This window comes from Sorex fumeus, unplaced genomic scaffold, assembly GCF_029834395.1.
Source record: "Sorex fumeus unplaced genomic scaffold, SorFum_2.1 ptg000198l, whole genome shotgun sequence".
Classification (NCBI taxonomy): Eukaryota; Metazoa; Chordata; class Mammalia; order Eulipotyphla; family Soricidae; genus Sorex; species Sorex fumeus.
Genome location: NW_026606255.1, coordinates 1,517,956 through 1,533,343, shown reverse-complemented (window position 1 = coordinate 1,533,343; position 15,388 = coordinate 1,517,956). Strand labels below are relative to the sequence as shown.

The window sequence follows — 15,388 nt, the reverse complement described above, 5'->3', positions numbered from 1 at the left end:
CAGGGATCACCCCTGGCAGGGCTCGGGAATTATATGTGGTGCCACATACAAGGCTAGCGCTCTACCTACGATAACCCCAGAAAGACGTTTTGCAAAAAAAGATAAAATCACATTTTTCTCCACACAGAGCTGTTTTTACTCTGTGGGCATTTTCCTACCCTTAGCTTCTCTATTCAAAAAAAATTTTTAATCATCTCAGCTTATTGGAGAAAGCAAAGAATGAAAATAATTTCCCCAGCAGTGAGGGTTTATGTGCTAGGTGTTGGCACACTCCTATAATGGAATACTACGTGATCATTAAAATGATGTTTGCACACTTAAGAAAAGATTTATGATAGTCTTTACTAGTCTAGGAGAAATATTTATGATGCTCTCTGTGAAAGGCAGGCCAAGAATCTTTGCAGAATGGCATATATCAATGAGGGGTAAAAACAGAAAATGAGTCACTAATAGACAAGATATTCATTGCAACCACCTTTTAGTGCAGTGATTTTTCTGCTACATATTAGTTTTTCTGTATCAATAACCTTCCTCTATTATCACATAATCACTTTTTTGTATGTTTTTGGGTCCCAGGGCAGTGCTCAGGGCTCGGTCCTGGCTCTGCACTCAGGGATCAATCCTGGTGGTGCTCAGGGACTATACGCGCTGCCCAGGACCAAACCCGGGTTGGCCTCGTGTCAGGCAAACGTCCTTCCCACTGGACTATGGCTCCAGCCCTACAGAATCACATTAAATCTAATATTGCAAAAGGGGAGAAGATGAACAAAACAAGAAATGGAAGTCATGGAGTCAGACAGTTACCTGTCTACCTGCTGTGACATCTCTGTCCCCAGTCCTTGGGCCATGGGCTGGGGAGACCCTGTATCTTTCGGATTTCTGATGGTCAGATCACCTTGGCCAAGAGCAGGTCTGAAATAGCCTCTGTCTTCGGGTGCAGGCCAGATTGCTGACCAGAGAGCCCTAGGACAGGTGTTCGGGGGGCAGGGCTAATGCCAGGGTCTCTGGTGGTGGGGCCTAACCCCAGGGTCTCTGGAGGCGGGGCCTAATCCTAGGGTCTCTGGGGGCGGGGCCTAATCCCCATAGCTCTGTGTGCTTGGACAGTCAGTGGTTCTCCACATCCCAGCAGCTCTTTCCAAAGCCCTTTCCAGGAAACAGGATAAGCAGGAGCTCCCTGGCCACGGGGCAGGCTCCTCCCAACTTCTTGCTTTCCCTGAACCTTTCATCTCTTCCAGTCCTGACAGCAACTGATATCTTCTCCTCTCTCTCTTCCAGGAAGTGATCGGAATGGCCTAGATTTCAACAGGCAGGTAAGGACTTTAAGAAAGTTTCTATTCCATAACTGTTTTGGGTCATGTATTTTGACATTGCAGAATCCGAGATGGAGTACAGTTTGGGGGTGCGGGAAGTGGCTTGATGCTTTGATACTTGTTTTTGTTGTTTGGGATTGGTTTGAAGCTTCCCTGGGGGTCCCAGAGGGCATCAGGGCTGCATGTGGTGGTGCTCAGGCTGCTGAGGGATCGAACCCGGGGTCCCACGCATGCCAACAAAAGTGTCATCCCTCTGAGCCCTCTCCTTAGCCTAGAAGAGCCTTTAAAGGACTTCTAGAGGGGCCAGAGACATGGAACAGCGGGAAGGACATTTGCCTTGCGTGTGGCCAACCCGGGTCAGATCCCCAGCATCCCATAGGGCCCCCGAACACCTGCAGGAGTGATCCCTGAGTGCCGAGCCAGGAGTAAGCCCTGAGTACCACCAGGTGTGCACACCCTGAAAAAGTTTTTTATATTCACCCTACCCCAGCGTAGGGTTGGAGTGTTGGGGTCTCCACTGTCCCCTCCAAGTAGGGGCTATGTCCAGGTGCAGTGCAGAAACGGAGACTCCAGCCCTGGCAGTGTGTCTCATGTTTTGTGAACCACAGTTCATAAACCACATCAGGCCACGTGGTTCACTGACCACTGGAGCACGTGCCCAGGGAGGGAGGGGACAGCATCAGTCTTCACTCCAGAAACAAAACCATTTCTGCTCTTGGTGCTTGGGAGGTCAGGCCTGGCATCATGCCCAGACTTACCCATGGTGGACCTGGGGATGGAGACCGGAGCTCCCACACGTGGACCCCACATCCACCTGAAGCCTCTCCCGCCCAGCTGTGACACTCCTTCTTCACTAGGGGACTTGGCCCGGGTGTGCCTCAGGGGCGACAGGCTGGCAGAGCCCCCAGAACTCAGGTCTGGAGGGAGAGCTTTCAGAAGGTGGGGTGTGCCCTGAGCTTCCTGCTGGGACTCGGGGTCCCAGGTGGGGTGTCCCTCTCTCAAGCCCATTCCCCACTGTTCTCTGATGGTAACACCCACCCTGGAGGTGTTGGCGGGTGAGGATGGGGGAGCCTGTGTTTGAAATAGCTCTGAGCCCTGGGGCTTGGGCTGGGCAGGGGAACCTCTGTGGGCCGCTGCAGAGAAGCCCCCCAGCCTTGGCGTGTCCTTAGGGGTGTGGCCCCCACCAGTTGGGAAAGCTCTCTGTGGTGGCCTCTCTCTGGGTCATCCCTCCCTCCCCCGAGGCTTTCGGGTTTCTCACTGCAGACAGGAACAGACACGACACATCTTCCCTCTGCAGAAGGGGGAGTCTGGGGAGCGGGGGGAGCTTCCCACACACCCAGGGGCCTCGGACCCGCACCACCTCCATGCCCTCCTGAAGACTCCCCAGCCTGGTGCTCATCGGGTTCTCCAGCTTCCCCTGCTCAGAGTCGTGGCTGCCCCCGCTGCCCCCACAGACCTGAAACCTCCCGACTGCCCGATGGCCTGAGGTGCTTGGGCCACGCGGTCACTTTAATTGTCTCCCCCCCACCTCCCTCCTAGTCCAGTGCCCTGTCCTCTCCAGTGCGGAGTCGCAGCCCCCTGCAGCCCCCTTCTCCAGCCACGGGTCCTCCCATGTGTCACTGGCCAAGGCCCCACGTGGCCAGTCCGCCGGTGAAGCTGGGACTTGAACCCGCACCTCCCTGAGCACCCCAGCCTGTTTTCCCATGATGCCTTGCAGCCTGCCCCCACCTGCCCCAGCCTCTCCAGTTTCCTCCCTGCAAATGCCTGTCCTTCAGGGAGTGGCTGGGAGCCAGTAGCCCTGTGACCTCACCATGACTAACAGGGAGGCTAGGAGGGGAGAGAACGTGGGAAGGGGAGGAGGGAGAGGGAGCACGGGGAGGGAGGAAAGAGGGAGTACAGGGAGGGGAGGAAGGAGAGGGAGCACGTGGAGGGAGGAAAGAGGGAGTACGGGGAGGGGAGGAAGGAGAGGGAGCACGGGGAGGGGAGGAAGGAGAGGGAGCATGGAGAGGGAGGAAGGAGAGGGAGAATGGGGAGGGAGGAAGGAGAGGGAACACGGGAGGGAGGAAAGAGAGGGAGCACAGGGAGGGGAGGAAGGAGAGGGAGCACGGGGAGGGGAGGAAGGAGAGGGAGCACGGGGAGGGGAGGAAGGAGAGGGAGCATGGAGAGGGAGGAAGGAGAGGGAGAATGGGGAGGGAGGAAGGAGAGGGAACACGGGAGGGAGGAAAGAGAGGGAGCACAGGGAGGGGAGGAAGGAGAGGGAGCACGGGGAGGGGAGGAAGGAGAGGGAGCATGGAGAGGGAGGAAGGAGAGGGAGAATGGGGAGGGAGGAAGGAGAGGGAACACGGGAGGGAGGAAAGAGAGGGAGCACAGGGAGGGGAGGAAGGAGAGGGAGCACGGGGAGGGAGCACGGGGAGGGAGAAAGGAGCAGTTGGTAGGTGTAGCTAGTCTGATGCACAGAGAGGGCTGGACATCCCAGGTGTGCCCGGTTGTGTCACAGCCCATGGTGTGGCCCGGAGGTCAGGCTGGCAGGCTGTGGACATGTGGGAGGAACTGGCCACTGGCCCCTCAGGAAGCCTCTGGCTGGTCCTGGGGAAGCACCTGGGCCACTTGGGTGACGGTGGAAGGGGCCCCCGGGGCAGGAGGGTGGTGCTGGAGCTGGAAGTGCTGCTGCCCACCCCTGGGCCTAAGTCCCACGCATCCCCACTGAACTGCTGTTGAAGACCCCTTGTTCTCTCTCCATGCCCTCCCGCCCACTTGGCCCCGCCGTCCCCCAAATGCGCGTCCATCTGTGAGTGTGTGGGGTGTGTGGCTGGGACGGGACCCAGCAGGCCGGGTGGGCACTGTGCTGGCCGTGGAGCCGTACCCACGGCCGTACTGCTGGTGGAAGGGAAGGGGGAGAAAAGGCTCTGTCCCCTGGCCCTGGGCCCTGGGGAGCAAGGAGAAGTGGGTGCCAGACGCTGTCTGCCTTTCTGGTCTCCTGGACAGACCCTTGGGCATGAGAGTCACACAGGGTGCCCGGCCTCTGCTCCCAAAGCCCAAGGGACAGGCAAGAGACGGTTCCATCGGGGTAGGCTGGGGGCTTGGGGAGCAGAGGCAGGCCAGCCTGCCCTGTCCCCCCACCCCTGCGGCCGCACTGCCCTGTATGTGGCTGGCAGCTCATGCTCAGAGACTTCCGGTGTGTTGGAAGCTGTCGACAGGTGCCCTTGGTGCTCCCCTCTCGGCCCCTAAGCTGAGGCTCAGACTGATGTCCAGGGTCCTGCGTCTTTCCCGGCCCCCCCCCCCCCCACCATCTTCCCGCACGGCCGTCTCAGACTCGGTGATGGTGATTCCAGGGCTGCTCTCAGGCGGTTCAATCTGGCACTGAATAAACTCCATGGAGGGATCTTCCCCCAAACCCACAACAGCCCCGGAAGGATCTGGAAGGATCCAGAATGATGGACAACAGGCTGCCTCAGGGAGGCCCAGGCAGAAGTCAGGAGAGACTGGCCCGGCTTTCCGACGGCAAGTGAGGGTTTGCAGTGGGGGTGTAAGGCCCCTGGCTGGCTGGGGACAGTCCCAGGGGCAGCACCGGGCCAGAGATGGAGGGAAGGAGGAGTCGAAGCAGCTGAATCTTCAGAGCGTGGGAGAGAGGCCAGCATGCTGCTCCGAGGGTCCACGTAGGGGTCCCTGAGCTGGGGGAGTCGCTGTGGGATTTGAGTCTTGGCTCTGAGCGTCTTTCCTCTTTGGCGGGATCCAGATTCTGCTCTAGGTGCAGGGGGCGGGGTGGAAGGCCCGGAGAACAGGAGCCAGGAAACCCCCTTTGGCTCCGCCCTACGCAGCAGGGTTGGGTGTCCAGGGCTGAGACCTTCTGTCCTCTCTTCCCCTCGGGTCATCGAGCTGTGGGCAGGGCTGGGCGCAGTCTGCAGGCGCCTGGACATGCAGCTGGGCTGAGCCCCATGCACCAGGCCTGGGGAGCTGTCACAGAGCCCCTCGCTCCACCCCCCTGCAGGCCCCTCCCCTCTACCCCAGGCCAGTGCCCCTCCTGAGAAGATTCCTGAAAGCTCCCATCATATCCTACGTGAAATGTACAGAGACAAAAAAATCAGAAAGACACTCTTGTTTGACTAAATGGAGAACAAACGAAGGAGAGGTAAAATAATAGGAATCTCAGCAAGTGAATTGGGGTTTGTTTGTTTTATTTGGGGGCCGGGCCCAGGGGTGCTCAGGGCTGCACCTGGCTCCCCACCCTGAGGGATCCTCCCGGTGGAGCTCCGGGCCATATGGAGTGTCCGGAACAGAACCTGGGTCGGCCACATGCAAGGCAAGCAAGCACTCAAGACGCTTCTCTCTCTCTCTCTCTCTCTCTCTCTCTCTCTCTCTCTCTCTCTCTCTCTTTCTCTCTCTCTCTCGGGCCCTCAGCAGATAGATTCCTGGGCACGCCCTTCTGGAAGGCCTAGAGCTGGCAGATGCTGGGCACTGATGCGACAGGCGAATCCTGACGTGGCAGTCTGGGCACAGCATCTTCCCCCAGAGTTGTGAATTTCCCTGGGTATCCTCCAGACAAACCCTCTCCTTTCTCAGCGTCCATGAAAATATCAGCCCTGGAAAAAAAAAAACAGCAGATATTAGAAGAGAGAGAGAGAGACAGACAGACAGACAGACAGACAGAGACAGACAGAGACAGATGGACAAACAGAGAGAGGAAGAGGGAGAGTGGAGTGAGAGACACAGAGAGAGAGAAAAGAGAGGAGAGAGTGAAGGAGTGAAGTAAGAGAGAGATAGAGAATAAGTTTGGGGAGAGAGGGGGGAGAGGGAAAGAGAGAAATGGAGCAATAGCTTGGTGGGTAGGGCGTTTGCCTTGCACGTGGCCGACCCGGGTTCGATTCCCAGCATCCCATGTGGTCCCCCGAGCACTGCCAGGAGTGATTCCTGAGTGCAAAGCCAGGAGTAACCCCCGAGCATTGCTGGGTGTGACCAAAAAGCAAAAAGAGAGAGAGAGAGAGGGAGGGAGAGAGAGCGAGAGAGAGAGAGAGAGAGAGAGAGAGAGAGAGAGAGAGAGCACACTGGGCCCAGGAAAAAGCCCAGCACAGGCTTTGCACGTAGGAAGCTCCACTTTTTTTTTGTTAGTTTTTTGGTTTGGTTTTGGTTTTTTTGAGCCACACCTGATGGTTCTCAGAGGTTCCTCCTGGCTCTGGCACTCAGGGGTCACTCCTGGTGGTGCTCAGGGGACCCTATGGGATGCCGGGGATTGACTGAATCAGCCATTTAATCCTGGCACCGCACAGACCCCTGGCCCTGCCCAGAGTGATACGTGAGTGCTCCCAGGTCTTGCCCACCACACAGTGGGAAATGGTCTGGGGGGTTCCAGGAAGATGGCTCACAGCCCGGAGTGCTGCTTTGCGTGTGGGAGCCCCGGCTTTGTCCCTGGAGTGCCACAGCTGCCCCCACCCCACACCACGGAGCCAGTCGATTCCCAGCATCCCATATGGTCCCCTGAGCACCGCCAGGAGTAACTCCTGAGTGCAGAGCCAGGAGGAACCCCTATGCATCACCGGGTGTGACCCAAAAAGAAAACAAAAACAAAAGGGGGACATTGACCGGGTTTGAGACTCACTGGGGCTGTCGGTGGGCTGTCTGCCCACACACGTGTCCCCTGACCCCTTTGAAGGGCTTGTCCCGTGGGTGCTCCTGGTTCGGGTATCTCTTGCTTTGCCAGGTGCCAGAGCTCGGTCAGTGCGTATAGGACCCCAGGGCCTTCCACAGCCAGAAAAGACACCCTGAGCTTCGCAGAACAGCAGCTCTGTCAGTGCCCGCCCCATCACTGTGGCTGAACCCAGGAAAATGGGCACCTGGGCTGGGAGGGGTGGGGTGGAGGGTGGTAGGTAGCCCCCAGACCTTTCACCTAGGAGGCAGTGGGGGCCTGAGCAATAGTACAGAGAGAGGGCACCTGCCTTGCACATGGCCAACCCGGGTTCAAGCCCCGGCACCCCATAGGGTTCCCTGAGCACTGCAGAAGTGATTCCTGAGTGCTGAGCCAAAAGTTAGCCCTGATCACTGCTGGGTATGGCCCAAACTCCACCCCCCAAAAAAGAAACATAAGGCAGTGGAAAGGGGGGGGGCTGTTCCAGCACTGGGGAGAGGCACCCCAGAAAGAACACCTACAGCCACCTGCAGAAAAGTTGTGGGACCTCCAGGGAGGGGGCCGGGCACAGCCCCAGCAGGGGGGAAGCTGAGCCACCTAGGGTCGAGGGAGCAAAGGGGTCCTTTCTCCAAAGCGCCTGTGGCTGGGTCATTCAGAGTGGCAGTGGTGTTGAGGGGGCAGGCTTGTTGTTTCTGTGCAGGGGAAACTGAGGCAGTCACGCAGGGAGAGCCAGAATGAAAATCCAAACCAGCCAGACTCCGTGCTCCACCCCACCCCCCAGGTCCTGGTCTTGGGGGCGGGGGTGGGCGCGCCCCTGTCCGTCCCCACGGCTTCAGCAGAGAGGACGTGACCATGCTGTGTCCTGCTCTCTGTGAGGTCAATGCAGCGGAGACCCGCACGCAATGCCTCTGGCCTCTGTCCACCATCTAGACACGAGCTCTGCGTTTCCCTCGGCCCCAGCCTGCAGGCTTCCTGGGTGGTGCCGAGCTGAGATGCGGGTGGGAGGGTGGCTCCAGCGCTCGGCCTGAGTCCCCAGGCCTAGGTCTGCGGGGGCTGCAGGGAGGCGGCATCGTGGTGCTGGTCAGCCTTGCCCGAGTCTGTGCCCAGAGTCTTCGGTGCCAACTGTTTCCTGTCCGAGGCTGGGATAGTAACCCCAGTTCCAGCTGCTCTGAGCCCCGCTGTGGCCCGGGGAAGCTGTCCTGCCTGCCCCCTGCCCCTGGGGTGCCCGACTATCCACCCACACGGCCACAGGGACCGTAGGGCACCGGGGCTGGGGTCAGGTGGTGGCTCGGGCACAGGGAGGTGGGAGCAGACTTGACACAGAGCCAGAGGGTGCCTGGTGCAGGTGGGGACAGAACTGTCCAGCTTCTCCTCCCGCTCCCAGGGAGCCTGCAGATGATCAGGGTGCTGTCTTGCTGCCTTCGCCCGGGGCACCAGCTGTGTCTACTCCCTCCATGAGGTCCCCTGAGCCCCCAGCGTCTCTCTCGGAGCAGTGGCTGCCGAGGCTGGGAAGGTCGACGTGCCTCTGGGATGAAGTGCAGCCCAGGACAGGTGGGATGTGAGGATGTAGATGCCGCCGGAGATTACCGGGTCCTTACGCCAACCAGGTGAGGTCACCGTCATTGTTCCCATTATAGGCGGGAAACTCAGCTCAGAGGCGTTAAGTAACTTCCCGAGGTGTGGCTGCGGTGTGGTGACTGCTGTGCCAGTGTGTGTGTGTGTGTGTGTGTGTGTGTGTGTGTGTGCGCACGCGCGTGTGTATGTGTGTGTGTGCGTGCACGTGTGCGCGTGTGTGTGTATGTGTGCGCGCGTGTGTGTGCGCGTGTATGTGTGTGTGCGTGTGTGTGCATGTATGTTTGTGTGCGCTGTGTGACTCAGCACGTGTTCCTATAAACAAGCCCTCCCCTCGGCCCCCCGCCCCCCGGTTCCCTGGCATCCCCCCCACTCCCCCGCCCCCTCCCCCGTACTTTTCCACCTTTCCTGAGCCGCCTGCCTATGAATCCCACAGTGAGGCTGGGCCTGTTGCTGAGATAACATCGCAGGCGTGGGGAAGTTTGGCAGGCCAGGGCGGGGTGCAGCCAGTTCCCTGCTGGAGGGTTCCCGGGCCTGTGCGTGAGAAGGGGCAGCTTGTGAGCGCCTGCGGGGCAGCGGGTGGGACGCCTTCTCCTTGCCCCCGAGTCCTCTTCTCCCAGAACCCCGGCAGCTGCAGGCCAGCTCCCTGCCCCAGAGGCTCCCCACCCCTCCCCGCGTCCCCCTTTTCCTGACAGGACGATCTGATTTCTCCTCTGGACCAGCTCAGAGGAGCTCGGGCAGGGCGGGCAGAGTGAGCCACAGGCCAGAGGCTCGGATGGGACCGTGTCCACAGCTGTTGGCCTCTGCTCACCAGTCCCCGTGGCTTCTTCTGCTCGTGGCCCTTGCGGCCCCCAGATCCCAGCTGCCGGGGCGCCAGGACACACCCGTGTCGGCCACTGAAACTCTGCCTGGCTCCCAAGCCCCAGGGCCCTGGGTTCACATCCTGTTTTGATTTTTCCTTCTTGGCAGCCCCTCCCCCCGCTCTGGCATCTTCTAGCACTTTCTCCACAGACTCTGCTGGCAGGGGCCGTGGTGAGCGCTCGCTCAGGTTTGAGTCTCTTTCCCACAGTTTCACCTCAGTTTCTGTCTCTGCATGTTGGGTGGAGAGAGTCGCTGCCGCGGCCCAGGAGGGGTGGGCCTGTCAGGGTCAGGGTCCCAGGAAGGCCATCACAAAGTGGTACCCGCTGCCCATCACAGCTGTCTGGCCGCAGCCTTCCTCTGGGGGGCTTGGGACCTGCCTCAGCCCCAGGTCAGGTGACCCCAGAGCAGCCTGGTTCTACCCCCTGGAGAGGACACGTGTAAATAAAATCTGACTTCTCAGGGCTGGAGAGATAGCACAGCAGGTAGGGCGTTTGCCTTGCACGTGGCCGACCCGGGTTCGATTCTCAGCATCCCATATGGTCCCCTGAGCAGTGCCAGGAGTAACCCCTGTGCATCGCCAGGTGTGACCCAAAAAGAAAAAAAAATCTGACTTTTCATCACCAGGAGAGCCTTGTTTCTATCTGGGGGTGCTAGGGACTCCCCCCCCAGCAGTGCTGGCGGCCAGGGCCAGGGGACCCTGCGGTGTGGGGGTCAATCTCCTGCTTACAACTGTCCATTTCAGCCCTTTGAGCTAAATTTCCAGTACCCGAAATGCCCTTTGAAGCATCAGATCCAAGTACCATTTCCAGGGACTCATTTGCTTAAAATGCATCTAATATTGATCTTCTTCTGGCGTTTTCTCAAAGGGCCTGGTTCCAAGTTGGTTTAAATTTTTTTTTCCTTTCCTTTCCGCTGTGGAGGTGGTGGTTTGTGCCATTGATGGGGTCGAGCCCCCTCTGTTGTGGCACTGGTGGAAGGGGGGGCACACTTTGCTGTGGCACCTGTGGACAGAACCGAGGGGTGGACATGCGGGTCTATGGGGCAGTGCCAGGCCCTAATTCTCAGCAGCTCTCGCCTCAGGCTTGCAGAGCGAGGCCTATATGCCATCGAGCTCTTGCCAGGCTCCCGATAAGGAATCTTATTTATTTATTTACTTATATTGGCTTTGGGGCCACGCCCTGCAGTGCTCAGTGCTGATTCTGTGCTCCAGGATCACTCCTGGCAGTGTGCGGGGTCCCCTCAGGGTGCTGGACCTGAAACCAGGGCCGGCTCAATGCAGGACTATGCCCCACTTTCTGTGGGACTGTTGCACTGACCCTCCCACCAGGACACAGCCACCGCTGTGACAGGCCAGCTCGTCAGAGGCAGAGGAAGCAGGGATTTTTTTTTTCTTTTTGGGTCATACCCGGCGATGCACAGGGGTTACTCCTGGTTCATGCACTCAGAAATCACTCCTGGCCATGCTCGGGGGAAAGATCTGGTCGCTCAGTCATGGGGCAGTGAGGGGCATCGACCCAGTGAGGCAGGTGGTGGAGCATCGGTGCCCTGGGTCTGGGTGGAGCCCTGGAAGTGTAATGGGCAGGAGACATTGAGCTCGCGGGGTACAGGGGTTCTAGCCAGAGGATGTCCACGTTGTTACCCCAAGGGGAAGGCAGGGCCGCCCTTGCGGGGTCTCCCCCATGAACCAGAACCAAGTGACGTGTGAGCCCGTGGCACAGAGCGTGGCTGCCAGAAGGTTCCAGAAGGTTCTGTTCTGGCACATAACTAGGCGGAAAAAGGAGTGTCAGGTGTTCGGGACGTGGGCCAGTATCTGGCCACTCAGCAAAGGCCCAGGAGGACAGCTTCCGCGGAGGGAAGGGGGTCTGGGGCTCCCCACTTCTCCTTGGCCTCGAGGTCCCCTACCCCTAGTGCTCAGGGGTCCCAGTGGCCACTGAGATGCCAGGAGTCACTTTGCCTCAAGGCCTGGGGGCGGAGGAGAAGCGCAAAGGGCTCAGCACACACTTTGCAGGCGGGAGCCCTGGCTTGATCCCCGGACCCCCAGGGGCCCCAGCATACGGGGCTGGCTGTGGCCCCACCCCCCACCCCCAGTTTTTTGTTTGTTTAAAATAGCTGAAGTGGGGCTGGAGTACTAGCACAGCGGATAGGGCGTTTGCCTTGCATGCGGCCGACCCGGGATTCCCAGCATCCCATATGGTCCCCTGAGCACCGCCAGGAGTGACTCCTGAGTGCAGAGCCAGGAGCAACCCCTGAGCATCACCGGGTATGACCCCCAAAAGCAAAAAATATAAAATAAAATAATTGTCACTGTCACTGTCCTCCCATTGTTCATCGATTTGCTCGAGCAGGCCCAGTAACGTCTTCATTGTGACAAATGTTACTGTGTTTGGCATATCGAATACGTCATGGGTAGCTTGCCAGGCTCTGCCGTGCAGGCGAGATACTCTCGGTAGCTTGCCGGGCTCTCCGAGAGGGGCGGAGGAATCGAACTCGGGTCGGCCATGTTGGCCGCTTGCAAGGCAAATGCCTAACCGCTGTGCTATCGCTCCAACCCAAAATAAAATAATAAATAAAATAAAATAGCTGAAGTGATATCTGGACCCGAAGGTAACGAGGAACAGAGCTGACGTGTGTCTGGACCCGGCTTTGGCCAAGTCCACCCTGGTCCTGTCCACACCCCTCTGTCCGGACCCCTGGGACCAAACTCTCTACCTCTGCCCTCCAGCCCGCACCCTTCTGCTTCTGCTGTGTGTGAGTCTGTGCCCCTGCAGGCTGGGTTTCTGGGGTAGCGTGTGGCCCTCCCCCAATGAAAGTGCTGGGGGGTGTCATGAAGCCCCAGGCCCTCTGCCATCTAGGAACCATGTCCTCCTCTGCTGCTCTCGGCCCCGCCTGGCCCTGGGACAGGAGCTGGCTGGGAGGGGCAGGCAAGGTTCGGGGCAGCTCTACTGGTACTTCCCAGCCCCGCCACTGTAGGCTTCGTTCAGCCAGGGGAATGTCCCTGCCGGGCACCAGGGAGAAGATTCTGGAAGCCTCTAGCAGCTTTTCAAACGGGCCCCATACCCCAAGCCAGAACAGGCTTCTTAGAAGCAATGGGCTCCCCTGGCCCATTGAGCATCCCTGGCATGGGGGTGGGGGGGTCCCTGCACCTATGCCATGGAGACAGGCCTGGGGGACTCTTCTGCTTCAGGGTGAGACAGAGACATGACTCGGGCTGCAGGGGGCTCCGCCAGGCTCCCTCCACGGCTCCCTCACCACCTCCTGCAGGCTGGCAGGAAGCTCGGGGGGCTGCTGCGTCTGGGGGGATAGGGGTACAGCCACGGGGCAGGCAGGCTCTGCTCTGCGTAGCCTCACAGGAGGAACTCGAGTGTCGGCCGACACTGACCAGACTTCATCTTTGCTCTCGACGTGTTGCAGTAATGACAGTGGCCTTTGCATGGGACGGAAGGATGGTCTGAGGACACCCATGAGCTGCTTTGATGTGCTCTGGGACGGTAGATGAGGGGTAGCGCCATACAGGGGGGCCCTGTGGGTGCTGCAGGGCCCACTCAGCTCCCACAGACACACTGCAGAAGCCCACAGGGACCCACACAGCTCCTGCAAAGCAGGTGAGCTGGCAGCTAGATTTCCCCACCCCCCATGTGTTCGCCCTTCTCCCGCCTCAGCTGCAGGGTCTGCGACCCCCTGAGACACCCTTGTACCCTGCGGCCCTTCGCCGTGTGAGGTGTTCCCAGCTCTCCCCCTGTGGAAATACCCAGAAGCCCCTAAAGAGGAGACTTCGTTCTGTTTGTTTTGGAGCCTGCATCCAGCTGTGCTCAGGGCTTACTCCTGGCTCTGCACTCAGGGAGCACTCCTGGTGGAGCTCGGGGGACCCTAGAGGGTGCCGGGGATCGAACCCGGGTCAGCTGGGTGCAAGGCAAATGCCCTCCTCGCTGTACTGTCTCTCCAGCCCCATTTATTATTATAGCGCTCCCCCTTCCCCGCCCACAGACTTCTGATGGCCTTAGGCACTGACACAGATCGTACATGCGGACTGCTTTCTTTTTTATTTTTATTTTATTTACTTTTGGGGCTCTCCGAGAGGGGCAGAGGAATCGAACCCGGTCAGCCGGGTTGGCCGTGTGCAAGGCAAACACCTTACCCGCTGTGCTAACTACTAAGAAAACAACAGCGCTCAGTTTCCAGGCCAGAAAAATATTCTCTATTTTTTAAAACCAAGAGTATCTCACCCGCACGGCAAAGCCTGGCAAGCTCCCTGTGACGTATTCAATATGCCAAAAACAGTAACAACAAGTCTCACAATTTGTTGTGAGACATTACTGATACCCGCTCGAGCAAATCAATGAACAATGGGAGGACAGTGCTACAGTGCTTCAGTGCTACTTTTGGGGGGAGAGGGAAACACTAGGTGATGCTCAGGGGTCACTCCTGGCTCTGCACTCAAGAATTACTTTCTGGAGGGGCTCAGGAACCCTATGGGATGCCGGGGATTGAACCCAGGTCAGCTGCATGCAAGGCAAGTGCCCTCCCAGCTATACTATCACTCCAGCCCCTGCTTTCCTTTTAAAAAGGTGATTATAGGTGCCACAACAGTGCTCAAGGGCCCATGCGGTGCCCAGGATCAAACTCTTATGCCCTTCCCTCCCCTTCCCTTCCCTTCCCTTCCCTTCCCTCCCCTCCCCTCCCCTCCCCTCCCCTCCCCTTCCCTTTCCTTTCCCCTCCCCTTCCCCTTCCGCTTCCCCTTCTGCTTCCCTTTTCTTCTCTCCATACCCAGCAGTGCTCAGGGCTTACTCCTGGCTCTGCAGTCAAGGTCACTCCTAGTGGGCTCGGGAGAGCATATGTGGTACCAGGGTCAGCCACGTGCAAGACAAGTTTCCTATCTGCTCTGCCTCGTGAATACTTTCTTGTAAAAACAAACAAACAAACAAAATCACCTCATCATAGAAAGAAGAGTCTGGATCCTCGGCTCGGAGGTCACTGTCAGACCGCGCGCTGGCGTCAGTAGACTTGTCCTTCTGCCCTTCTGGGCAGCCGTAGAGGAAAGTGAGCAGGGGCTGCGGGGCTGGTCAAGAGCTTTCATGCAGGAGGCACAGGTTCAATCCCTTGAGCACCGTGGTCCCCTGAGCACCATCAGGAATAACCCATGAGCACAGAGCCAGGGGTTGCCCCCAACACTGCCAGCTGTGACCCCCAAATAAGCCAACAGCCAAAAGGGGGGCAATGAATCAATGCAGAGTTTTAAAGTGAATAAAATCTATATGATGACCAGGCACACACACAGGCACACGCATACACAGACACACGCATACACAGACACACACACAGATGCACAAATACACTCACACACAGACACACACACAGACACACACAGGCACATGCATACACAGACCCACACAGATGCACACATACACTCACACACAGATAGTCACACACACACGACCCACACAGACACACACATACACTCACATGCAGACACACACACAGACACACACACAGACACACACAAATATACTCATACACACAGACTCACACACACACATAGAAATATAATATGCTATGTGTATTCTTTTTTAAAAATTTTTATTAGAGAAACACCATGAGGTATAGTTGTAGACTTACAGATTTTTGTGCTTGGGTTTCAATTATACAATGATTGAGTATCCATCCCTCCACCAGTGCCCATTCCCCACCTCCAGTGCTCCCGGCATCCCTCCCATCCTCCCCTCCCCCCCCCAGTCCACCCCATCCCTGTGGCAGGGCATTCCCTTTTGTTTTCTCTCTCCTTTTGGGTGTTGTGGTTTGCAAAAGAGGCACTGAGTGGCAATCACGTTCGATCTAGAGTCTACTCTTAGCACATATCTCCCATCCTGGGAGGATCCTCCCAACACCTTTTATTTGGTGTTCCCTTCTCTATCTGAGCTGTATGTGTGTTCTTTTCCAACTTTCTAAATTTGAAAGTATATTGAAAGTATATTTGAAAGTATAAATTTGCCCAGTCCAAATAGAGCACATAAAGTTCTGCTGTTTATGT

The 15,388-nt window shown here is 57.9% G+C and overlaps 1 protein-coding gene across 1 annotated transcript in view; it reads left to right on the top strand.

Moving 5' to 3' along the window:
- Positions 1-15,388, top strand: part of POU2F3 (POU class 2 homeobox 3) — a 75,240-nt gene that overhangs the window by 25,834 nt on the left and 34,018 nt on the right. The window contains exon 3 of the mRNA XM_056108182.1: positions 1,276-1,310. Coding sequence (XP_055964157.1) covers positions 1,276-1,310 — 35 coding nt within the window. The remainder of the gene's footprint in view (positions 1-1,275; positions 1,311-15,388) is intronic.